The sequence below is a fragment of the Amia ocellicauda genome, chromosome 3 (genome assembly GCF_036373705.1).
Source record: "Amia ocellicauda isolate fAmiCal2 chromosome 3, fAmiCal2.hap1, whole genome shotgun sequence".
NCBI lineage: Eukaryota > Metazoa > Chordata > Actinopteri > Amiiformes > Amiidae > Amia > Amia ocellicauda.
In genome coordinates this window covers 7,153,170-7,179,529 of record NC_089852.1, presented here as the reverse complement: position 1 = coordinate 7,179,529, position 26,360 = coordinate 7,153,170, and the positions used below count along the sequence as shown (strand labels likewise).

The window sequence follows — 26,360 nt, the reverse complement described above, 5'->3', positions numbered from 1 at the left end:
AAGTGGTCGATGTTATCTCATGCATTGGCATAGCAATGACACATTGGTGATTATTTCAGTGCCCTTCACAATCTACAATGAGTGCTGTGGGGTATGATTTGTATTTTTGTATTTCACTGATGCCTTTATCCAAGGTGACAAACTTTCAACAATACAACTGCATTATAAACTTATAAGTTACTGTATTTTTTTATGTTGCGGTGCTTATATTGTCGATTGTAGTGGATAGTAGTCAAAAGGTGGAGTGTAGAATGATTGAACAGGTTATATAGTAATGGTGAACTACAGACTAAGATTCTTCAGAGGGATTATAATACAATGAAGTAGAAGAATATGGAGTACAACCTACTGCAAGATTAGTGGAGGGGACAAGAAGGAGTTTAGGGAAAGACTGAAGATAAAAGGGGATAGTGTTAGGCAAGACACGAGTCTCACACCTGAGGTGAGCAGAGAAAGGGAGACAGTGAAAGGTCTGAAGTAGAAGAGTTGCGTGGGAGGCGAAAGGCAGAGAAAATACTTCGCAAGGGCAGGTTGCTGATGCAGAAGGCCGACCTGCAGAGAATTGGGGTCGTCCAGTCTATAAAAAGAACCAGACTTGGGAAAACGGGAGACGGATTGGATCAAGAGAGAGAGACATTCAGGGAATACACAGTTTAAAGAATGAGACTGCCGTGGAGAATAATCTGGAAAAGTTAGTTTGACATAAAAGAAAAGAAAATGCCAGTAGTCACGTGACTTTTATATACAGTGTGTGTTTTGTATTTTATATTTCTTTTTTTATTGCTGGACATGGTGCTTTGCCCACCTAGTTACTGCTTTCTCCAGTGAAGGAGAAATGTGTCATAAACATTCATAAATTGTAGCCTTCACAGCTATGCATTACTGGAGCCTTGTGCGTATTTCTTCAGACATTGTAGCTTGAATTGTATAACATGGTTTAACCTTGTCAGCCTACTGTGCTACAGTGAACTGCTGTTAGATATGCCTTAAATGAATGTTTCAGGTGGATCTTTTTTATATAAAGAACTATTATTTGAGTTGGGACTTATCCTTTTAACTCTCTTTTCTTCCCAGAATCCTCCAACGCGTCATTGTTGACTAATGCAGAAAAGATTGCAACCATTACGACCACACATACACCTCAACAACAGGTTGCACCAGAGGCAAGGTAAGCACTCACAGGCCTGTCACTGGGATTTGATCATTTGAAGAATCATACCAACGCTGATTTCCAAGTACTGACAGAAATATCAGTGCATAATATGACCTTTTGTAGCATAAGCAATTCCTATTATGGACTGTTTGGTTTGTACTTATTTTCTGTGATAACAATGACATTTTTTTCTGCAAATGCTGTGAAAAGATTTGTCCACATAAGTATACATCCGTATTTTGTTTCAGGAACAATACAAAACCAAAACAGGATTCACATTTTGAATTTAAAGCCCCACCGCAACAGTTGCCACCTCCAACAGCACCAACACAACCCCAAGCACAGGTAAATATTGATCTATTTCATATTTGTGACTAGGATACTAACATTTTATTGGTCAACCCTCGACAAAACTATTACTGTTTACGTATTACTTATTTATTTCTTTGTATATTCATGTATGTATTTGTTAATGTGTAAAAATGCATTACCACCCATGGTAAACACAGCCAAAAATTGTTCTCAAAGGGCAAAACGTAAAAGATATAACTCCCTCCATTTTAATGAACGTTTATTTATTAACACAAAGAAGTAAAATCTTCCACTTTCTGACAAATTCTTAAACCAACGTCATCTTTCATTACTTTAGAATCCTTTTCACTGCTTCTGGAAACACTTGAGTGCCTCAACATTAGCACGACTGGCTGCATAAATTATTAATTTATCGACTCTTTGTTTTTCCTTTATGTTGTGTCCTTTGTCTTTACACTGGAACAGGCCTCCTCCTGGAAAGTATGGTCAGACTCTTTGGGATTCAGTCTCCTCAGTGCCTGTGAGATAGTCTTTACTTTACTTTGTCAGTTGTAGGAATAAGCCTGACTGTGTTTTTTTGGTGCTTTGTTTCACCTCCAGGATCCAGAATGTTACTCGGTCGATCTCGAAAGGGACACTAAAGGGTTTGGATTCAGCCTGAGGGGGGGGCGGGAGTACAACATGGATCTCTATGTTCTGCGATTGGCCGAAGATGGTGCTGCTGTCCGCAACGGGAAGATGAGGGTATGTGCATCTTTTCCTCAGACACAACTTGGTGAAGATCAGTGTCTCTTTTGCCTAGTTTAATACAATAGCATGGAAAATGAGCCCATGGTGGCTTCGGTTGACTTTATATCAGTTTAATGCTGGTATGAAAGGGTTTGAAGTCGGTTCTCCATCACTTTTGTAAATGGAAGACACCTATTCTTATACATTGCTGTAAGAAAAGCATACATATGTGGTATATGTAGAGATAAGACAATGAGATAGAAATCTAAACACGTATTTTTTTTTTCCACAACAATATTCAAATGTCCTGTAAAATAAAATAATAAAATCAACAAACAAGTACAAGAATACCAAAACAACAAAACGGTTCAGTAGCAGCAGCCTGAGTTCAGAGCTTGATTTGCTGGGATAATTACAGGTCTGTTCCTGAATATCAAGAGAGTATTATAATCTGTGTGCTTGTAGCAGGAGGCTAACTGCCGTATGGGTGTATACCTATAAAATGCCATCACTCTTCACTGCTGCTGTGAGTGTGGTTTGTTAGATGTGATGTTAATGGGAACACCTTACAGTACTCTAATGGAAATGTCAAAAGTATAAATATTTCTATGGATTTGTTATTCCCTTGCCAGATATAGCACAGACTGATGTAAATGGTGGGGGAAAATGTTCTTTGCCTTCCTCTATTGCTACTTTCCCTAATAATGGTGGTCAGCAATTGTCCACCATAAAAATAGGTTGTATTAAATAAAAATAACAAAACAATGTAATCAAGAACATAATGACTATCGAATGGTCTTTTCCCTATGCTGACATCTGCACAAAAGTTGGATTGCGCAATTCCACAAATCTGAATGTGTATTGTATTTTTCCCCTCTTCCAATCTCTGTTCTTTCTGCCTCCTTTCACAGGTTGGTGATGAGATCATGGAGATCAATGGAGAGAGCACAAAAAACATGAAACACGCCCGTGCAATAGAACTGATTAAAACTGGGGGTCGCAGAGTCCGCATGGTTCTGAAACGTGGAGATGGCTCTGTGCCTGAATATGGTGGGTCAATCTATGAAAACATTCCCTTCTCCCCTGCCATCACTCCATGAATTGTGTGTCGGGATCTAAATGGGGAACTCTTTCTTCACACCACGTCTTACAGCTCCTGCAGATTGGGCTCTGATACTTTCATTGTCTTGTCTTATGCTTGCTTTCTTTCGCTGGGGTAAAGTATAAGGAGAACCTGTAAGAAGAGTTATATAGCTGTTGTTTTGTTTTTTATAAAAAAAAAATAGTATCCTTTGACTACTTGAAATATGCCTGCTGTAAGGTCATAAAACCTGATTTATTGCATTTCATTGAGTCAAAATGTCTGAAATGCTCTCTATTGGTAAAAATGTGCTTATAATAAAAGTTTCATTTACATATTTATAGTATTTATTGAAGGAAATTATAAACTACTGAAATTAAGGGCCTTTAACATAAAAAAATCCTTATACTCTATCCCCATCAAATGGGAAGTCACAATACTGTATATGTCTTTTTGCCACATAGTTTAAAGTCACCTTCACTACTCATAAATATGTTGTCACCTACTGTAATTGTTATAGGAATCTGATATACTTGAAGGTCAACTAATCCCGAAAGTAATTCCACTATTTTTTTGTGGTCGTTTCATTTTGCTTTTATGACAAATAACAATGTTAAAAAAAACATATTTAAATGAATTTACAATATTAATATATTTACACAAATATATTAATAATTCTTAAGAGTTAAGACAAAAAGTCAAACGAAATGTCCCTTTTCTGTAATATTTATGGAAATCGGATTTTATTTTCTCTCTCTCTGATAGATTGATACTTAGAAATTCCTAAATGCATTTACCGTCGCTTCTGTGTGGTGCTTGGGATTAGTTACCATTTAAAGTGTCCATAAATGTAATTTATTAGGCTGTCAATGTGATGTGAATTGTTTGTTTTTCCTACATCAAAATAGTTTCTCTGTGAGGTTGTATATTTTTATAACATTTTGTACTTTTTCACATCCTAGACCACTGCCAGTATTTTTATTTCATTTGATGATTATGATGCTATAGATTGTTAATCCAGTGTTGTGCATACATCCTGTTGTCTCGTTTCTCTGTCGACTGTTGGGGGTGATCTTTAAGCTGCTGTGGGTGTCCTCGGCTCTCGTGAAGGTTCTATATCTGTTGATTTTTCAGTCACATGGGTATTACCTTGACAATCTTGCTCTTTGAAAAATAAACACCTGTTTCCATAATAAAACAAAAGGTTAATTCTTCTTTCTTCTGGCTATTTGGAAAATCTAAACCTTTCTGCTTTTCTCTTTTTCTGATTTCTTTTGTTTGATTTTCTTTTATTATTTTATATATTTTTTATTTCTCTTTCTCTCCTCTTTATGCTGGGCTCTTCCGCCTTCCTTCAGCGATGATTCCTCCCCATCTCGCTGCATGTATGAGAAATGACAAGCTGGGGGAACCTTGTTTCTACCTTATGGGCCATAATCAAACTACGGTTTGTAGATGAAATCCGTGCCTTAGGTCTCTCTGTGGTGTGGCCTGATTCACTGTCTCCTGTGCTGTGCTTCATGCCTATGAATCCATTCATTGAGATACACGCTGCACTGCGTAATGCCTGCCTGTGCGCTGTCAATGATACATGGATTCATGCATTACTCCTCGCATTTATGTCTGGAAATGTGTCCACGTTTTAAATGCGATGCCTATCTTTTTTTTTCTTTTGACTCCCCTCTCCCCACACACGTTCTTTCTTAGTCGTTTTTCACCTCATTAATATTTCTTCACCCCTTGTGTGTTGTTTCTGCTATGTAGCTGTTATAATTTTGCCGCTGAATACGTGTCAGCTTTTAACAAAACAGTTGTGGATCCCTATTTTATAGTGCGGTGATTCTGCGTGCTCTTTAAATAGGCTGGGGGGTGTTTAACAGCCAGAGTCTGATTTTTATCCACAGGTAATGTGTGAAGTGTGACAAATAGTGAGCTGCAGCAGTATGCAAGATCATGTTATCTCATACCTAAAAGCTCCCTTGGTTATATAGGGCTATCGATGCTAAAGCTCCAAGCGGTTTTCAATTACTTTCTTGATTGCTCTTCGTGCTTGCATAAAATAAATGATCTTATCATTCATGAGTACAGGAAAAGACTTAAAACATAATATAAAACATAAGATAATTTAACTGTCCTAGAACAAGTGCAATGTTCCTCTTGAATATGTCTAGGTGACTTTTGTTCACAAAATTACTGCAATATAGTACATTTACAAGCATAAATACAAGATTCCATTGCAAGACAATATGGCGAATAAGACTCCATCACAAAATATCACATTAAAAAGATCTGAAGAAGTATGTCAAATAATTTGTATGTGCACTTAGATTTTTATAAATGATTAAATTAGAAAAAAAAAAATATTGTAAAATAGTAAATGCAATACACATTCTAATTGCAGTTAATTGCATACATAAAAATATCAGTATAAAGCTAAGTATTTAAGGATAACTGTTCTCGCAAAAACATACATTTAATCAATTAAGTTTGTGTCAATCAGTACAGTCAAAACAAGTATCAGGGAATTTCTATAGAATTATATAATATGATGACTGATTAAATAAGCCCACCTTATTCCGATTACAGTGAAATTATATTATATATGAATGGAATTGAAGTTAAAATACAATACATATAATTCAAAATAATGTATTGAATTAAAACAGGAAAAAAAGTGAAAATGAAATTAAATGAAATTACAGTAGATTGCATCACTTCATTAGCTGCAATAATGCTGTCTGCTTTTTCGCATGCAGATCTTAGCATTTTAAATATGTAAAAGCTTTTAAACTTACCACTTATTTAATACAATCTCAAATATATAAAATATTGTCCTTTGATAAAACAAACTTAAATTTTTATTTGAATCCAGAAATCCACAATGATGAGATTTGAGTTTCTAGCCTGTTTTGTCAGCAGTTTTGGCTGTTTCATAAGTGCTCTTGCATTTTTGCTTCTGGCTCATTAATACTAATATTTATGCTGTTAATATAGTGTAATAAATTAATTTAAAAAATCTAAAGTAATACATAAAAAAACAAAAACATTTGCTGAATTTAACCTGACAACTGGCTTCTGATCATGTTAACGGCTAAGTAGTTAATAATGCAGAATGGAAACCTTGTCCAGATATGACAAATGCTAATTTGTGCCAAAACCCCTTACTCTCTGTGTGTGTTACAGACGCCAGCAATGACAGGAACAGTCCCACCACAGGTTCACAAAATGTTTCGGAAGTGAAAACCTTGCCATCAAACAGTCGATTACACCCATCATCGGAGTCCAGTTATCCACCAGATCGTCACAAATCATCACAATATGAGGACAGGAGGATGAGGGAACCTGCAGGCAGCAGGGAGCACGGCAGACACTCCAATCACCACCACACATGGAACAGCCATGGAAACTACAAGAGCCATTCAAGACACCGGTCACCAGAACGTAGAAGACATAGGCGACATGGCAAGAAGGCTGACGACATGAAAGATGAGAATCCCAGTAGGAGGAAAACGGAGCACAGCTCACACCACAGAAAACATCATTCTCCTGACAAGAGACGAAGTAGAACCAGGAGTGCAGAAAACACCATAGACGGGAGGCAGGGGAGAAGATGGGAGAGGTCTCCTCAGAGACGGAGAGAGCACCACTCTCCCCAGCGTAGGAGTTCTCTGGACAGATATGGGGATACGAGACAATTACTGGAAAGGAGGCGGGATTCATCTCCTGACAGGAGGAGAGCCAAGTCGATGGACAGAAGACTGGAGCGCTCTCCCGAGAGACAACCGCAAGAGAGGGCAACTGATCGAAACTACAAAGTGGAAAAGTACTTGAGGGGTATGTCACCAGAAGGGAATTACAGAAAGGAAGACGTAAAGCAGGATGAGGCGCCAGAAAGGAATTACAGAGAAATGAAGTTCACAAGAAGCAGGTCGCCAGAAACCAACTACAAGAAGGAAAATGTTCTAAAAGATGGGACACTCGACAGGAAGAACAGAGTGGAAAGTTTGCTGAGAGACAGATCACCTGAGAGACATTACAAAAATGAGAGTTTCATGAGGGATGAGTTGTCTGATGGAAGCTCCATAGAAGAATCGGTCTTGCCCCTAGTCAAGGAGTATAATACTTTGAAGTCCAACCCGAGAGTTTCCAAAAATCTCCCTGAACCCAAGCGGAGGCCCTACAAAGAGAGTCCCAATGATCTCAGCATCTGATCTGACATCTTGGCTGTGCTGCATTTCTCCTCACAACACTAACTCTTCATCTGTGGATGAAACCGAGCCTGGACGTTTTGATGAAATTTAAGTTATTGGTTTGACTTTCTTGTGTTCCCAGAGATCCAAACTCACCAACCCTTACAGCAGAAGTACAATCTTACAAAAATTGCATCGGTTTGTTTTGCATAAATACATTTATCAGATTTTTACAAAACAACAACAAAAAAACAAATATGTGCCTAACAGTACCATAAATGATGTTTCTTTTTATAGTTTTGTTTTGTTTTTTGACAAAAAAAAGCCTTTTTTTTTTTTTCTTCTCAAAATTGTCGATGAGTTTAATTATTTTTTTTCCAGAGAACCCTCACATGCACTAGGCAGTTTCTCATCACGGATGCCCAGATTTAAGTACGTCTTAAAGCTGAAAGGTCTCAACTTTGTTTTCTTACTAGTGCCACTGTTTTTTAAATTTTTGTCGAGAATACAGCACAAATCTCCTTCAGTTTGTATCGTTTTTGACAGTTTGCAATATATGTACATGGGGAAGTGATCACTTTGAAAGAATGAAGGGAAGATTAAAAAGTAATAATTATGATATATGAAATACATCCTCTTCAACAACTGTTTAAAGATTTATATAAATTCAGCACAGAAATTAGCACATTTTTAAATTATGGGGGCAGTGGTGTTTCACAGTCACGCTGGCAAATGTTACTTATTTTTTTCAAATTACTGTACTAGCTGTCTACTGCTGTCTACTGCTGTAAAGTAAATCGCAGCAGCGCCTACCTTCCAGCAACACAATACAGGGAAACATCGTCATAAGCTAGCATTAGCACTCAAAGAAATATGTAGTGAAGTGTGAACTATTCTTTTGTACCCTTTTATACCCAAACTATTTTCATGAAGAAGCGAGTGGGGGGATAGGGTATTCAAGGCTGAACTGTTCAGTTTCTTTTTCCTTTTTTTTTTTTTTGAGAAAGGAAAAAAAAAAAGATGCCTAATAGTTATAAGAATGAATGGACTGTTCTTTATGTACTATAGCAGCAGAAAGGCTGTACTAGGAAGATTTATAGATCTCTTTTGCAGAATGGACTGCCTTTTGCTGAGCCTATAAAATTATCCCAATGAAGTGCTTTCTTTTTGGTAACAAAGAGAAAGTGAATCCGACTCCCAGATATCTTATCAATGACTCTTCATTTTTAGAGCGCACTGAAGCAACATAGTGAACCCCATTCTTTTTGAGGACAACGAAAGGAACTAAGTAAAATCAGGACCTCTGGTTGTAATGCCTCAAAACAGCTGTAAATGTATCTCAATTGAGCAGTGAAACATTCTGGAGTTTTAAATGAGAAACTACATTTTCGTGTTGCGTGGTCAAGGTCTGCTGTGGTACCAAATTGAGAAAATAATTGCTAACTGCCTCGCTGAGCCATGATGTTTGCCATTACTGTCAGACCACTAAAGTAAATTGCTGCTTTACAGTGCATTAGTGTGTATATGTATAATGTTTCACATTTTCTCATGAAAAAAGAAAAACACACACACAACAAAAGCATTGCAAGTTTTATCACTGTTGTTGCCATGGTACTGTAACAAAGTTTAATGGCCAACCATCATGTGTACAGAATTTAATATGTAATTAACAGAGCCTGTTGGAAGAAAAAAAATGTTGCCTTTTTCTTGTATAAAAGAGAATTTATGATAAACCTTAGCTGTGAGGAATGTGATAAGTGTTTATATTTCTGAAATGGAACACATGATTCATGGGAAATATTTTAATGTATTCTGAATCAGGTATGTAAAGCCGTTTTAAAATGGAAGACTATATAAGTAAATCTGAAGCTTTTTGTTGGTTTGAATTTTCTCTTGATGGTGGGCCTGCCTGTGTATTATAAAGCACTTGTATGCAGTCTATGTTCTTCAAGCATTATTTCTTGCAATGTGCTATAGACATAATGCTATCTTCTGTGTTGATGAAAAGCAGTATATGGGCCAATCTTTTTATAAAACACTATGCATATATAAATACTACATTGTTCATAGCTTTATTTGACCCATAAGGCTATACATAACATTAGTCTCAGTACAAGTAGATGTGGACTTACCCAGTACAAGCTTCTTTCCTTGAAATGGATCACAATGTATATGTAGCTATGAAAAAGAAGTCTGTGAATGCTATTTTTATTATCAAATAAAGTTTTCCATACAAATTCACGAGTGTGTCAGATTTAAGCAGTACCATTTAAAAAAAAATCAAAATTCATCCTCCCAGGAATGAAAGCATTTTATTAGCTTTCTAAATAATTTTACTCTGTACAGTATCTGTATTGTTAAAACAGCTGAGGATTTTGTGGCAGCCAGCACTGCCATAAGATTTTCAGGACAAATTTGTTCCCATTTTCTGGTTGATAATTGACCACAGCAAGTGTCCAGGCAAAGGCATTTCATGAGGTCCATTATCAAACTGTAGAAAATCCAGTTGCAAAGAAATGTGTTATTCCTGATGTACCAAATTGAACGGTCTTTATTTCTTAAGGGATTTGAAGCTGTTTTGTTCTACTCCGTCTAATTCCAAATCTTATAACTAAACAACAAAATTGCAATCACCGTGAGGTATCCATGCATGGGAAAAAGACGGATGAGTGGGAGTCAGAATGTAATCACAGCGTTGAGCTGCGAAAATGAAAAGTGGTGTCAATGTAGATATCCCAATTGATCCTTTACGGTGTGATTTTACATACAAATTCACTTTAACTGAGGGACATATTATAGTCTGATCCTTAGAGATATGCCACCAAACACATTCCAGATTACTAACCCCGAGATATAGCTTGTCCAGCAGAAAATGACTTAATCAATCTGGTATACAAAAGATGCTTGGGTGGTGGGGAAAAGCCTTGTTATGTATTATTTATGCACATATAGCCTGCTCACTAATACTGGTAAAATTATATTTAGGCTGTATGGGCAAACCTGATGTTAAATGGTTGGAATAAACAAAAACAAAAATATATATATATATATATATATATTTAAACAGTTTTTTTACATGGTTTTGAAACAGGTCATATGTCATTGTTTGACTTCTGAATCATCTCAAAAACAAATCCACTCATTCAGTCTTTTCAAAACCAAGAACTGTCCCTTATTTCTGTTGTGTAAATACATACAACACATAACTTGAAGAATTGAAATCGGAATACTCTTCTCTCAAGTCAATTTTATTTTTTGAGTATTTATTGTTACTGACCAAGTGGCATTTCTAGTAGGTATTAAGGTGAATTTGTACCAGTAGTATTGCCATTTTCAGTCAGCTATTTGCTTTCAGGAATGTTCATTCCTGGTGCATTTCAAACACTAAAGTCTTACAAAATAAATGAATGGCTAATTAGTGACTTGAATACATGTCTTTGGGTGACAAATAATGAATTGCCCAGCTTGACCAAGGTTGACTATAATCCCACACCACTGCAGAAAGACTGTACAATATGTTATTAAGGCTACACCAATTATATTCACATCACTGGTGATTATTATAGGTGTTGTTGACATTCAGTAAAGATGTTGAAATCAGTCTCCAGAACACTAGGGTGTGTTTTAAGAGATTATTTAACCACCACCATAATTTTACTTCCATTTCAGGTACATGTACGTATGAATCTACCAAGCCCTATGGCAAGCACACAGAAATATCATATTACAACTCAGCCGAATTACTTGAGCTGTTGGAAGCATTGAACCAGGAACAAATTACATTGGTAACATGATTACATTTTAATATAGTCATCCATTCTTTTGGAAATGCATAGGCTGAATGACATTCATTTAACTGATTATTTGTTTTGTTTTTTGACAGAGTAGTACGTAATAAACAAGTAAATAAACGAGTAAAATATAGTATATGCTGGATTTCATTATGAATGTAACCCCGGGACAGTTTCTTCATTGGCAATCTGTGCACTCGCACTTTCCTTATTTCAAATCCAGTATCATTAGTCACCTAGTGGAATGGAATTGTAAACTGCGTAACCTTGCAAACTACTGGTACAAGCGATTAATCTCCTTTAAAGGCATTTACCCAAAAGCATTTGTAAGCTGCCATGTGGTGCTGGTATGTGTCACATACCGTTAAAGGAATTCAAAATGATATTCAGTGAATTGATATCTTAATTATTTTTCTTATTTTCTTATTATTATTTATTTTTGCATTTTCCACCTGGGAGACCAAGATGTTTTCCAATGTTTTTCTATATTACATTTTTTCTTGTTTAATTTACATTTTTAAAATTGTGTATACAGGTAAATACATGAATATATGTAAATGAATTAAAATAAATAATAATTATACAAATTATACCAAAAAATAAATTTTTGAAAACAGTTCAGATTGTTTCGACAAGCCCACAACCATGTGACCATGTCTGTGTTCCAGAATGTATCGACAGCATTCTGTCAAGCAGTGATATCTTTTGCACATATCTTCCTCTACCCTGATGTCATTTGCCAAGATATCCTCTAGATTTTAAATTGGACTGAATTCAGGTGAGTGGGAAGAACAAAGATGAACATGAGAATATTTATATAGCAATTTGTCTATTTAGCCGTTTGCCGATGAGAAATTGTTATTGCTGAAACGATGTATCTTTCTTGTGTTGTAATGGGAACTGAGGAAATTGTCCCCTGCATAATGGTGCCAGTGAAATTAAATTGTCTATATCAGAAGGAACTCAATAATTGTGCACATTAACTTTTAACATTTAATTAAAGTCAAATCCAGTATATAGGACCCCTCTATGATGCCACCTGTAGACATCTGATTCATATTACTAGCATGGCATGGCTCACTGTAGAACTCAGTACATTAGGTTCAATTTTTCTCCTTTTCAAGATCTTTGAGTTTTTTTTTTTTGTTTGTTGCTGTTTTTTTTTTATGCTTGAGATTCTAGGATAAATTATTAATTATTTTACAAAGCAATAATGCTTTTTCATTGGGGAGGCTCTTATAAAGACGTCTGTGGATTTGCTTGTGCTTGAGAGTTTTACTTTGTAAGCTGCAAAGTACAGCTCAAAGATGTATCTATTGCTATACCTAAACTTGTTCCAGCAAGTTTAATGTAGTTCTCAAATTTATATATATATTTAAATGATATTGTTATTTTATTTATTTTTTAAAGATGTCCTCAAACCTGTTTTTCATAATATTTTGAAAGCTGGCCTACACAATAATGGGAGAAAAAAAAATCAAAGACTGAGGCCTTCAGATGAAGCTCTCGGTATAGACTGCAATGGGGGTGGTGGGGGGTATCTATTCATTATTTCTGTAAGTGGTGTGAACAGGTACAAAGGCAGTTCTGTGTATGGGAGGACCTTCTAACCTCTGAAAAAAGACACATTGATAGTGTGTCATTAAAATGTAATGTTTGAACAAGGTTCTTTCAGTTAATAAGGACATGCATAGCTCTTCCTTATACTAAATATTCAGAAAATGAAGTGAAAAAATAATTTCAAATTACTAATACCTAGGGTTAGTAAATTATTTAAACAAAGCCTGTGCAGACAGTAAAATCGACTGTCTAAATGTCTTTTCACCCGTGTACAATATGATTTAGAGCTATATAAAGGTTGAATGGAATTTAGAGATCCCAGTTAGACTTCAATTAGTGTATGCAGATAACTGCAAAATGGAAAATGGATTACAGTCGTGGCACATCAATATGAATTACTTCATAAAAAAAACAGGAAAACAAACCAAAACAAAAGTTGAGACATTTTGGTTGCAGCTGCTGCTTTATTTTCATGGAAGAAAATCTTGTTGGAGAATAGAAATGGTTAAGGTTCTCTTTTTAAGTAATTGATTAAATCTCTGGTCGTTGTACTAATGGGTTACACTAAATAAAATGGATCCTGTGAAAAACTAGGTCTACACGGAATTCCATTTTCTTCTGCTGATGCACCTGCTTGGTCTTTGTGATTTAAAGAAGGAGCCGTGAATGGGATGAGTCTGTGTTTTGGTAAGACGGGCGTCTCCCTGCCGATTCAAGGGCTGTAATCATATCACAATTAGGAGCCATGCTGTCCACATAAAAAGTGTGAATTCCACACTGAGCAGAATTTCCTAACAAAGCTTGTGTGTTTGGGATCTTTGCTTTATTGTTAACAATGTTACAAAGAGATGTATATTCTAAAGTCTGACAAACTAAACTCATGTTTTCAGTTTAATTTGTTTCTTTTTTCCTCTTCTCAGAATCTTTCTACTGACAGCTGGCATTTTCAAAAATAGATGACAGCTACTGAGAAACAGTTGAAGTTTCTCAACATATATATATATATATATATATATATATATATATACATATACAGTGCAAGTAGTACTTTATCCATGTCAGTGGATCTGAATGTCTCCTGCTTTACATTTGTAAGGAAAAGACTCCTAAAGCAGGAGACATTCAGATCCACTGACATGGATAAAGTACTACTTGCACTGTGGATTGGATGTCATTTTGCTCTCAGAATAGTTTAGTGGCAGACGTATCACACACTGAGCGTTCACAGTGTATTACATTGACAGTCTCTTTGTCTACTTGATGTGAATTTGCAAAGACTTTGCATTTCTCCACACCATCCATTTTCTGAGTAATTTGAAAGCCTTCAGAATATTTGTGTGAACCTGAACAGAGGCATATGTTCAAAAATGTCCTCATGTTTATATGGTTGTACACTGCAATTAAGCAGAACATGTGTAACACACACCCACAAACATATGTATCTCCGTTTCATTTACATTTCATTTCATTGTAATTATTATGCTCCTGCCTATAGAGTCACAGAGAGTACAAACATATGCCAGGACCCAAACACTTTCTTCTCAGATGAGTCCCCTGCTTGAATAAGGAAATTATTAATGCAGGTGTTTTTATAAACATTCTTATTGTATTGGCACAGTGTCAAATATTCTTGCATACTAATAGATACAGATTCGTTTCAACGATGCTACCCAAAGGGGCAGGGGCCTATGCCATTATTGTGGGATCCATAAAGGGAATCGTCTGACAAAGCTGCCTATAGGCTACTGTACGCTGTCACTCAAGTAGCCCTCCCCTGCTTGCTGTATAGACTGACGTACAGTAACTCAGTCTTTATTTTCCGTTCTCCTGTGGATCTCCCTTTCTGAACTCTTACTTATTTAAGTTGCTTATATGATAGAATTGAACTGAAAATGTGCCTTTTTTGTTTCAAAAATACTGTTTAAATAGTATAACTTTTTGCACAGTGTGATATATTTCCATGTTTAGCATTACCTCACTGAACAATGCAATTAATTTCATTAGTTATTCATTTAATTAATGAAAATATGCAACTAATGCATAGACTTTGCTGGAAACTCATTCTAAAGCTAATGGCTTCATGGTGTGATACACATGTCTGTGATTTGTGTGCAAAAGAGCATGGATTCCCTAAAGCCTCTCTCACATGATTATTTGTTTTTTTCACATCTAATTTCTGTCAGAAGGTTAGTAATTATCTTCCACAGTACCACCTTATCAAGAACACACAATCTGATGATCGGATGACTGTAGAGTTTGCTAATACAATATATAAAATGGGTACGGCTCAAATATCACAGGCAGAATTAACCCCTGCAAGAGTGAAGTAATGTCAGGTTACATTGTGATATTCCCAGTCATAATGTGACATTATGTTCCTTACTGTCTTGACGAGAAGAGGGTTCTGTCTGGATATAGAAGTGTGGAATATATCAACAGGAACACCTTGAGGATATGACTGAGCACAGAGTTTACAGCATTTCCTCTAGTGACGAGCAGCTGAGGTCTGAATTATGTACATGCAGTCTCCAAAGGCAAATGCTCTTCTCCATTTGGTTTAAACCTGCTTATTAAATATGAATCGGTGTAGTTTATCGCACACAGATTTATAACAAAGGCATGTTACCATGACAGGTTACAATTCATGCCAGCGCAGAACTGTTAATAAAATCAACCCACATAATTACGACATCCGTAATATTGCTGAGGGCGAGGGGGCCGACTGACCTTGATGTGCATTCTTTAGTTGTCATGGAAACATAAAAATAGATTTTGTGTTGTTAAGTCAAATCTGACTAGAGCAGAGGTGACAGTGGCTGTTAGAGACTGAGTAGCCTGCAAGACAACAAAGCCCTCTATTGAGTCAGCAGAATAAAAGAAAAGAAAATGTCAGTCACATTTATATTAACAATAAAATCTTTTTTTTTTTTTTTTTTTTTTTAAGAACTGAGCAAAACACTTTAAGTCTTATACACAATACTTAAGCTAGTATCCTAGGATCTTGGCCATGAGCAAAGCTCCTTTAAGTTTTATGTATTTACAGCATGAAAACATTAGGTTACAATGCAGCCCAGGTTCTCTGAAACAAGAAAAGCAATCATCGTCAGAGGGACATTGCATCACACTTGTGGGAGGCTTCCTGAGACATATGTCAAAGCTGCGGATTGGCTCTATTGTGGGGAGACAGAGAAAGCCCACCCCTCTTCCTGCTTCTTCTCCAATCCCACAGGATTAACTGTCTCTTTTGGTTCTTGAGTCATAAGGCTGCTGCAATGACCTCGAAGCTTAATGATTGCTTTCTCTTTTCAAAGAACCAGGATTGCATTGCAACCTAACACTCTCTTTCAGTTTTAAAAAGCAAGATTACAATCTTATGTTGTCTGTCTCATCACCAGTTGAACGTGAAAGAGTTGAACCAAGCTTGAAGAGGCCTGAGACTCAGCTGGCCCAGAGGACTCACCTGGGATGCCTCTGATAATACACCTAGCAGCACTGGTGCCAGGCTTACTCTCACTCTCAATTTGAACAGGGAAGAGGTTCTGGTTGAGCTAGGCAACTCTGTGTGGTGTGAGAGACACAAACATGTGGAGTCCATGCTCAATCCCATGATATCTCTGTTGGCTTGGCATGAGCTGATGGCTGGATTCCAGATTGAAACGTGTTGCCTCAGGTGGTTGGTGATCAGTGCTGTGTGAGACCCTTCCTGCTCTAAGGACTGAGCACAGACGAGCCAGTCATCTAAGTATGTCACGAGCCTGACACCTCGAGAGTGCAGGGCAGGCAGGATAGTGTCCATGCCCTTGGAAAAGGTGTGGGGAGCCAGAGAGAGATCGAATGGAAGGACACAGATCTACTCTCCTGGAAGTAGAAGAGCAGATAGAGAGAAAGCATCAATAACACACGTAGCGAACAACAAACTATAACAGTAGCAGTATTAGAAAAAAGGTTGCTTTTTTCTTTCATGTAGGTTGAACTAGCATGAGTGAGTAGAAAAAAAAAATCTGGGGTTGTAAAAATGGTGGACTGAATGCAACCGGAGCCCTGGGGCAATATCAACTGTGCAGCAATGGTACCCAGAACACACAATAGTCATACAAGGTAAATGACACCACTGTATTGTAATATACTAACCAGCCGAGCCGGGAGTTTAAAATATGTGAAGAGTGAAGCCTCAGTGCCACCTCACGTCTGTGACAAAACTGAGTGACTGAGTATGCTGTATTCAGTAATATATACAATAGAGTAAGGGAGTTCAGCCCAATGCGTCAGAATAACAAACAACAACGCAGCCGGGAGTTGTCGTAATGTTGGACTGTACAGCTACCAGAGCCTCCAGAGCCAGTTCAAATCTTTAAGCAATATAATATTAAATATGCTAGACACCTCAGGAAGTGAGAAAGCCAGCTCCCACTGCATTTGCAGCAAGGAATAGGACACACAGTACCCAAGTACAATATATAATTATTTCCACACAGAAAATAGCTCTTTGAGTCACAGTTCAAACTCAGACGACCTTCTCCCATGAAGCTGAGAAGCAAAAGAGGAAGTTACTCTTGTGGGATCAGAGAAGAAGAAGCACAGAAAGGGGCAGCTTTGACATACGTCTCTGGAAGTCAACCTCAAGTGTGACGCACTATCCCACTGATGATGATTGCTATTTCAGTATTTTTTTACTATTTTTGATATAGATTGAATGTTTTATATATACATTTTTTTTGGGTGGGGTAAATCTCCAGGAAAGTGCTTTTAAAAAAAATTGTTGTGGTGAACTACCAAAAAAAATTCAAATATTACTTTCACTTTTGTGGGAAACTATTTGATAAAGAAAATGTCTCTGTGTATTGGCTATGTATATTGTTACTGTAGACAGATTTAGGTACTGTTCTGAAATGCTTAAGTTGATCATTAAAAATAAAAACTTTTTTAAAAGCCACTTCAAACAACATGTTGCCTCAGCAAATGGTGCAATATGAAAAAAAAAAAAAAAAAAATATATATATATATATATATATATATATATATATATATATATATATATATATATATATATATATATATATATATGAATGCAGCCTAATCTGAAAAATTGCACTCTGTCTCTAGTGGTGAGACATTTTCTCGCATTTATTGGTATTTGCAGAATTAAGCTACAGCCAGAGTTTCAGTGTGGTGTATGTCAAGATAGGGAATTGTTGTCATCTCATAAGGTACACAACACTGAGCGTATCCGAGTAGAGAACGCTACACACTTCATTTTAGACTTAATTGTATGTTTTTGTCTACTCATTATAGTTTGATACCTAAGTCAAGATTCAGCAGTAGAAATCCAGAGACAAGTGTCTGTGATTTGCTATGTGACTTGCTAAATTTCAACCAAGGTTAAAATATAAACAAATATATCTGATCCTCAAGTGACAGTCACTGTACAACACAGCAAAGACAGCTTGACTGACAGATATGTTCATTTGTTTTACTAAAGGTATAAATAAACATCTACAATATAGTATTTAATACATTGAAGAAGCAAGCTGCTGCAAAATTAACACAATCAGAGACTTGGAAAATACAGGATAATATGCTTACTATTTATGGTTCAGCAATGCTTTAGACATGCAGTGCTTTTACTTTTGACATTTCCATAGATATGTAGCTTTTTGTTTTATAAATGTGAGATTGTGTTTGTTTCATTATTTTCCTTAATCTGTTTTACCAGTCTTTGAGGAAATATGCGAGATGCACAACGAATTTGTATTCTGCAAGAGATCTTATGGTACTAGTGTTGCTATAGTTACTCAGGAGGTCATTAACACAGTTCTATAGGTATTTGTTTTACTGAAGCTACACAAATACTATCGCACACAGCTATTTGAAATTGAGAACATCTTCCACATCAACCTCCGACTGCTAAGAAAGCACACCGATTTATTTAAATAATTAATTAATTGGTGTTACATAAGTGTTGACTCTATGCCCAGCAATATATTGTTGGGGGAGAGCCTGTAGTGGATTGAAAAATAATAATTTTTGCAGATACATTTCTTAGAAGACACAGTGACAGTGTTGTATTAACTGATGGTGTGTGTAATGGTAACATGAAATCAATTAAGTCTTGCATACATTTTGCCATAGCTTGCAACTATGCCACTGTCTCTCAGACCTCAGATTAAATTGCATTACCTGAACTGAAATGCATGAGAAATTAACAGCACTGTGCCATTTGTGCAAGGTGTTAAAACTATCCCAACAGTGTCAGAAAATTTTCATAACTTTTCAGAATGGTATCCTTACGAATGCAAATGTTAGAAGAGTAATTGAATTGGTAAGTTTGTCGTATTAAACATATAGAATAATAAGATAATTATGATCACCAAAGGTAGTCAAACAAACAAAATGCAAGGGACGTGAATGTAAATGATATTGTTATATCATTGGCAAGATTTGTTTGCCAAAAAAATATTCAGGGTTAAGCACTCCCACACAGCGCTATCATTACACAGATATAATATAATTCATCCTAAATAGCCTGAGCTTGGTAAAGGGATTTCTGTAATTTTATGGAATACATGCTGAAACAATAAACATGTAATATTACTCGCCAGAGAGGGTAGGGCTGAAAGTGCCATCAGAACAGTGTTTTGTATTCAGTCCATGCTCTACACCCATGGAGTGTATTGACTTGTATTCATTGTATCTGCATAAGAATCACCACCTTGAAGACGGTGCCTGTCTCCAACTGCAGAGCCAACACTGATGATGACAGCTGTGTTATTATGGAGCGCGTGGCGGGTGGGAGGCTGCAAAAATGCCATTTTCTTTTAAAGCATCATTGCTATCATAACAGGGTCAATATTTGTAAATGAAACAATGCTGAAGGTTAGTGTTCAATGTCTTGCGAGTAGAGTGTGCTTACTGTCTTTAATTAAATATATGGTGTATGAATTTGAAATGCTCAATTATGAGTAAAAAAATATATATATGAAGAGAAATGGTCTTTAGATTAATAGAAACAATGCTTTATGCTTCATTCTGTAATTGAGCATATATAAAGTCTTTGGGCAAGCCTTCTGGCCTTTGTCAACATTGTCTACAATAAATCAATTTATTATGGACAGGATTAGGTGAGGTTTATCTGAAAGTGACAGGGTAAATGGAGACCAACAAAATGTGTGTTTTGACTGTTTTTTCTCCTGCTTGTAGAAGTCAATTTTGTTTTTCTTTTTTCCAGACAGGGGGCCAGATCTCAGAAATATAATTCATGCAGCTTAATAACCTTTTTGTGTTTTTCCATTGATAACTGAGTGGGTAATATTTCCAGTCCTTATTAGAACTACATGATGATTTAATACCTGGATTTCGGTGCTGGAGTAAATAATCTCTTCAAAGGCAGCACTACACCAGTAGAAGACTAATCCGTTGTTTATTGTAGTATGAAGATTGTGCCCACGGAGTTCTGTTCCTCTTTGTGTATAAATTTACATAAGCTTACAACATATTCACAGTTTCTGTGTTCATTTACACTGTTAAGTTTAATTCCTCTAACCACAATATGACCAGTTAAGTCCAGGTCTCTGTAAAATGGCAATGATACAACAGTTATTCTTGAAATATGTCAAGTGAAATCCTAGCATATGCATTACCGACGTGCTGTTTGCTAAGCTTCTGTCAAGCTCCTACAGTAACATATTTAACTGCTTAAAAAAAAAATCAAAGAAATATAGAGATATAATAAATACTGTTCCAAATTATGAAGAAGGATCTTACTGTGACAGCTCAATAAGACTTGAAATATGGTAATATGTTATATCTATCCAGGGAAAATAAAAACAGAAACATACTCCAGCAGATGAATCCTGCTGCAGTCGAATTGGTGGAGAGTTGATATGCAGTCAAGGTGTCAAAGAATTATCCTGTTTGATTCTAAGAAATAGCCACACAGAGACATACTTATGTCATTTGTTCAAGTAAATTAAATTACTTAATGCAATGTTCAATATTTGTATTTTCATCTTTAAATCACAGTATATTTTCCCTAAGCAGGTGAAGGTCACATACGTAATTAACCTGTTAGATTAGCTATCTAAGACTTTCTGCTTAAAAAAAAATAGGAATCATATTAAACCTGAGGGGCCTAATTTGGCAAATATATTTCTGCAGGCTGAATATTTTGTGAAGAGATAAATTTAATTTGCAAAGTCAAAGGCTGGAATTACTTTTGTTGGCAGACATCTCTTAAAAATTTCACTTAAGTCACTATAAAGAACACATGTTTCTGAATCCTACTTTGATATGTGTCTGTATACAAATGATTTGTGAAAAACAATGAAAATTACAAAAAAAATAAAACAGCCAGGAATCTGATGTAATCATGATTTTGTTAAATATGTGTTGCTTGTGTGAAAGATTGGGGATATGTTTACTCACCGATACTTTTGACCATGCCATACTTTTTCTTGCAGTTGATGCCACTGATGAAATTGAATGGAGGGCAACCAAAACATTTGCTCCTGGCAGCAGTGCACTTTACATTTTGATTTCCTGATCAAAGAAACTACCACACCAAGAATCCAAATAAGAGTACTTGAGTCACAAACATCAGAGTTCCTCTTGTCCCGTTAATTCCGTGTGGTGTTAAAGTGTAGATCTTCATTAGAATCAGGGTAAGCATTTGCTTTATTGATATTTAGAGTGAAGGATTGTAGCAGCATCAGGTTGCTGTTGCCTTGACAACCTTTTAATCACTAGTACTCGTCCTGAAGCTTAACACAGAAAGAAAATACTGATTAAAACACATAAAAATGTCTGGCCAGATTAACTGCTGAAGGTTTCATAAAAACAAATCTCGCATTACATGTATTTCTTTATTTGGTCAAATTTCATCTCCCTGTGAAGAGACAATATTATGAGAATACTGTACACATAACACAAAAACACAATCATTGTCTGAAAAGTAAAATAAACACTTGACTTGACCATGGGAAAAACTCGCTAGGAGTTTACTGTAGGGATGCTGAGCTGATGCTGATTTTCATGGCGGACACGTGCACTATGAAAAATCATTCAAGCATAAGGCAAAACTTTACTTATAAGATTTATTAAAAGGCAATTATGAAGAGTCAGTTACCAGCCAATTAACTTTAATGGCTCATAGGGGAAAATCCAGTCTAAGGCATGTGTTTACTATTTAAAGCAATTGAGAGCTGAGGACCACTTATGAGTCTTGCAGTGGTGTGAAACAGATAGGACTGAACAGCCACGTAAGGGAAGAGTTCATATGATACAGCTATTGAAATGGCTGGAATGTTAAGTCAGACAAATGTACACTGTGGACGTTATTTAATAAAGATATTTAAAATATGGAAAGAAAAAACATCAGTGCACTTTTAAAATGTAGAACAACAGAACAAATTTTTATTCAATGTACGATCTCAGCATTTGTTTTGCTGTTACATTATTTAATATTCCTAAGCTCTCCATTTCAAATTTCAGATTATTAAACTGATTAGGCACAATAGCTATTAATGTTTTCTGTACGAATATTTTGTCAGTAGCCTCAACACAAGATATGAATTTTAAAAAGCATGCTGTTATTTAAAATGACAAAAGCCACTCCAACCTAACTTAATAACCTTAGTCCCAATGTGACAGATAATTGGAAATGAAAGAATGCTATCTTTACGAATGTACAGCCTTTCAAAAAATATTCAGCACACTGTTACCATATAGTTATTTCCTTTTGTTGGGTAATAAAGCATCTGAAAGAATATGCAAAAGAGGCTATTTAGAATTTGAAGAATTTTAATCTGAAGAACTTCATTATACAGCGTGCTTGATATGAAATAATATTAATTTGTTCCAAGTGACATTCTACACTTTGAAATTGGTAATCTCTCTTTCTACCACCATTGAACACCAAAAGAGTTGTGAGAATATTTTTGTAAATTGCTAGGTTTTTATTATAGGCACTTAAGTCTCCAACCTCAGGCTTACTTTTCCTTCATGGTATCAATGTTTCATAAACTGCACTAACTTCACAAGAATGTCGTTGAGTGTGTTGAAGTCGGTGTAGTACATGACATCAGTTGAACACAGCATTAGTGCGGAGGTTGTTAAAGGAAAGGGTCTGGATGTTACTTGTGATAAGTATTTAATTTATCCTATGTTTCATACAATATAGAGTTTTATATCGCCTGCATCACAGGAGAAATACACAGTTGTGGCAAAATTAGAATGGTTACATATTACAATTGATCATTATTGTTCTCATCAGAACACTTATTAGGATAATATCCTGTCTGGTTTATTTTTCAGTCACACAGGAAGCCACATGTGGTCGATCTATAGCAGTGGTGGCCATGCTTGGTGCTGGAGGGCTGAAGGCTCTATAGATCTACACCTGCTTAAGGTCTCAAAACAATACTGTATTGGTTCAACAGTGTAAGTAAATGGTTCAATTAAGTAGATGAGATCTGAGTTGGAAATAAATCTGTGGAAGACACTGCTGCCCATCAGAACTATAGACTTTACCAGTCTTTGGTATAGGACTGTACCGCATTATCTCTCAACTTGAATTTGAGGCAGAGTTGTCTACATCCAGTCATCTTTAAAAAAAAAAAAAAATGGATTTTGATTCTCCAGTATCTATTTTCCAAGCAATGACAAATAACAAATGCCATCGTCCATGTTTAAATCCTATGGTATTTATATATTAATTAATGAGGAATTATGGTACCTTATTGTAAAATGATACTGAATTTAGAATTGGTTTATTCTGATTTAACATTTCCCCTCTTGACCTATCATTGGATTATGAGTCCAGGTTTCAATTGTTATATTTAATTACCTTTTACTTCCATGTAACTAAGCTTGTGTAGCATTTCTGTTAAGGATAATACTCACTTAATACTTAAATACTCACACAAATAGATTTTAATGCCTGATTCATATTTTTATGACATTGCGACTTCATAATACAGTTTGACCTTGTAGCAAGGAAAGGTAGATCTTCGTGATTTACAAAACCCCTGGAAGAGCAAATATGGTGCAAATAGTACCACTTTAATTCCCAAGTGAACTTGTTGAGAAATGTCTTTATCAGTTTTATGGTCTCACAGACCTCAATTAGCACAAGTCTTTGACTACCTGAACTAAAATAACATTGTGTAGTGCAAGACTAATGCAAATCTGAGTCTGTAAAAGCAGCCCTATACATTCTCAAATATATACTGGCAGTGTGCTAGATTTTAATATTAAGGTGCTAGCTGTAGAGTCTTGACAGTGTAGAATTACTGGGCTGCAGAGGCTGACACATGAAAAAATTAATAAATAGGATAGGAATAATAGAGTTTTGTTAAATAGTTGCAATACTATTTGTGAATAATGTCCATAACAAAAAAAAGTTATGACACATATGATATGATTTTTGTTGATAGAAAGAAAAATTGAAATTATAAAGAGTGACAAAGTAAGACATTTGCAAAGTGCTCTTTATTTACGTTGCATTGATTACATGCATCTACAATCACATTAAGCTGGTTACAGGTAGAATCCAACTGTAAAAGAGTTAAAATAGTTTCCACTTGTCTAAAAAAACGTCTTATGCACCATTACATTGGACTTACTGTACATACAGAAACAACAGTGATGTGGACACGACGTGTCTCCTTCTGGTTCAAGTCTTTTGCTTCAATAAACTGATTTGTAAAAATACAAAAAAGTTCATTACGTTATTTCTGTAGACATAGCATTCAGTCGGTAGCGGATATAGGTTTCGTTGACCGTGTTTGTGAGGCCCTTTGAAGAGAGGTGTTTTATGCTGGAGAGACTTGGCTGGATGAGACTGAAGAGGCCTCTGTCTTGGAAGCAGTGGTGGACGCACCTTCCTCCTCTTCGAAGGGATTCTTTCCACAGCAGAGGGTTGTGATCATGCAGTGACGGAACTGCTTATTCAAGCAGACATAGATGAGGGGGTTGTAGAGGGCTGAGCTCTTGGCAAAGAAAGCTGGGATTGTCATGAAGACGGGGCCAAATGAGCTTCCTTTGTGTGTGAAGATGTACCAGGCAACGCTTGCATAGGGAATCCAGCAGATCAAGTAAGAAATTACCATAAGGACAACCATTCGGGTGACTTCCCTCTCAGCCCTCTGGGTGGTCTCGGACTCCTGCTGTTGGGCAGCCGCTTCCTTGACGGTGCACACCAGACGGCCATAGCAGAAGAAGATGACAATGAAAGGAATACTGAAGTGGACGATGAACATGTAGATGACGAAGGACTCATTATTCACTTCGGGTTTCAGGGTGTAATAGTCAATTCCGCATGAGCACTGCATGCCCTCTGGGATGTACCTGGACCATCCCAAGAGCGGAGGAGCAGCGCAGGAGTTGGCCATGATCCATGTGAACACAACACCCATGATGGCATGGTTTTCACCGAACCTGAAGTTGCTCATCGGTTTGCAGACCACTATGTACCTCTCAACAGCCAAGACCACCAGGGACCACAGACCAATTTCACCACCAAGGGTAGCAAAGTATCCTTCCAAGTTGCAGCCAGTGTGCCCGAAGATAAAGTAGCCGTGCATTGATGTGTACATCGTGGTGGTGAAGCCACCAATCACCATGAAGAGGTCAGCAACGGCCAGATTTAAGAGGATGTAGTTTAGTGGGGTCCTCAGCTTCTTGTGCTCGATGGTGACGTAAAGAGTGAGGAAGTTGATTGGGAAGCCGGTGATAATCAAGAAGAACATGTAGGCGGCCAAAGCAGAGTACTTCCATGGATCAGCCAGGTAGTACTGCGGGTATTCAAACGGGCTTCTCACAATGCCCGTTGTGTTTGACATGGGCACGTAGAAATCGGGGCCCTCTGTGCCATTCATGGTTGCGGTTCTTGGTCAGCCTTTCTGAGATGTTGTTTCTTCTGGCTGTGGGAGAGATGGATGTGGACTTTGCTACAGATGGATCCATACACTGCTCAGGTGCTTTTAAAGGCTGTCCTTGGATTATAATTCACTTTCTGTCAGCACAAAACGATTTAGGCCACTCTAATAACTAATCCAGCCAAGACTGCAAACATAACTGGCTACTCATCAAGTTATTAAGGTTGCAGCTGCCTGTGCATATCAAAGACTTTTCTCATGAGTGATTAATCTGATTTATGATTAGGACTAAGAAGATCTCTGCCACATCTATAGGAATGTGTTATACATTAAAGACAGAGGGGTTACACATTTAACATATTGTGTTTTTTTTCCTTACTTTTCTAGCTATAATACACTTAAAACATAAATTTATATCGCTAATCGCTAATCCGTGTTTTAAAATTTTAAATTGAAGGAAATAAATTAAAATAAAGAAAGTGTTGTAAATCCTGTGGAGCATTCTGCTGTTTCAAGAAATACACAATTTTAATTTTCTGCTAAAGTGCTTTGTGTGTATTATATTTTACTGTATAATCTAGCTGTTAACAGGATGATTACTTGTGGCTTGTATTTAAGTGTGAAGGCAAATAATGTGTGTATTTTGTCATACTGAAGTGTGGGCTTATATAA

The 26,360-nt window shown here is 36.5% G+C and overlaps 2 protein-coding genes across 13 annotated transcripts in view; one reads left to right on the top strand and one right to left on the bottom strand.

The window, feature by feature from the left end:
• magi1b (membrane associated guanylate kinase, WW and PDZ domain containing 1b) overlaps window positions 1-9,706 on the top strand; it is a 158,007-nt gene extending 148,301 nt beyond the window's left edge. For 8 of the 12 annotated variants that reach the window (XM_066697996.1, XM_066697999.1, XM_066698007.1 and 5 more), the window contains 5 exons: window positions 1,075-1,168; window positions 1,402-1,498; window positions 2,066-2,209; window positions 3,106-3,244; window positions 6,459-9,706. In XM_066697996.1, coding sequence (XP_066554093.1) covers window positions 1,075-1,168; window positions 1,402-1,498; window positions 2,066-2,209; window positions 3,106-3,244; window positions 6,459-7,486 — 1,502 coding nt within the window. In that variant the 3' untranslated portion in view covers window positions 7,487-9,706. Of the gene's footprint in view, window positions 1-1,074; window positions 1,169-1,401; window positions 1,499-2,065; window positions 2,210-3,105; window positions 3,611-4,633; window positions 4,723-6,458 lie in introns of those variants that run through there. The other 4 variants (XM_066698009.1, XM_066698008.1, XM_066698003.1 and 1 more) reach the window with 2 other exon arrangements.
• Window positions 9,707-24,281: 14,575 nt separating this feature from the next.
• Window positions 24,282-25,774, bottom strand: rhol (rhodopsin, like). Its single transcript, XM_066697993.1, has one exon. The coding sequence runs from the start codon at window positions 25,686-25,688 to the stop codon at window positions 24,624-24,626; it is 1,065 nt and encodes a 354-aa protein (XP_066554090.1). The 5' UTR covers window positions 25,689-25,774; the 3' UTR covers window positions 24,282-24,623.
• Window positions 25,775-26,360: the final 586 nt, after the last annotated feature.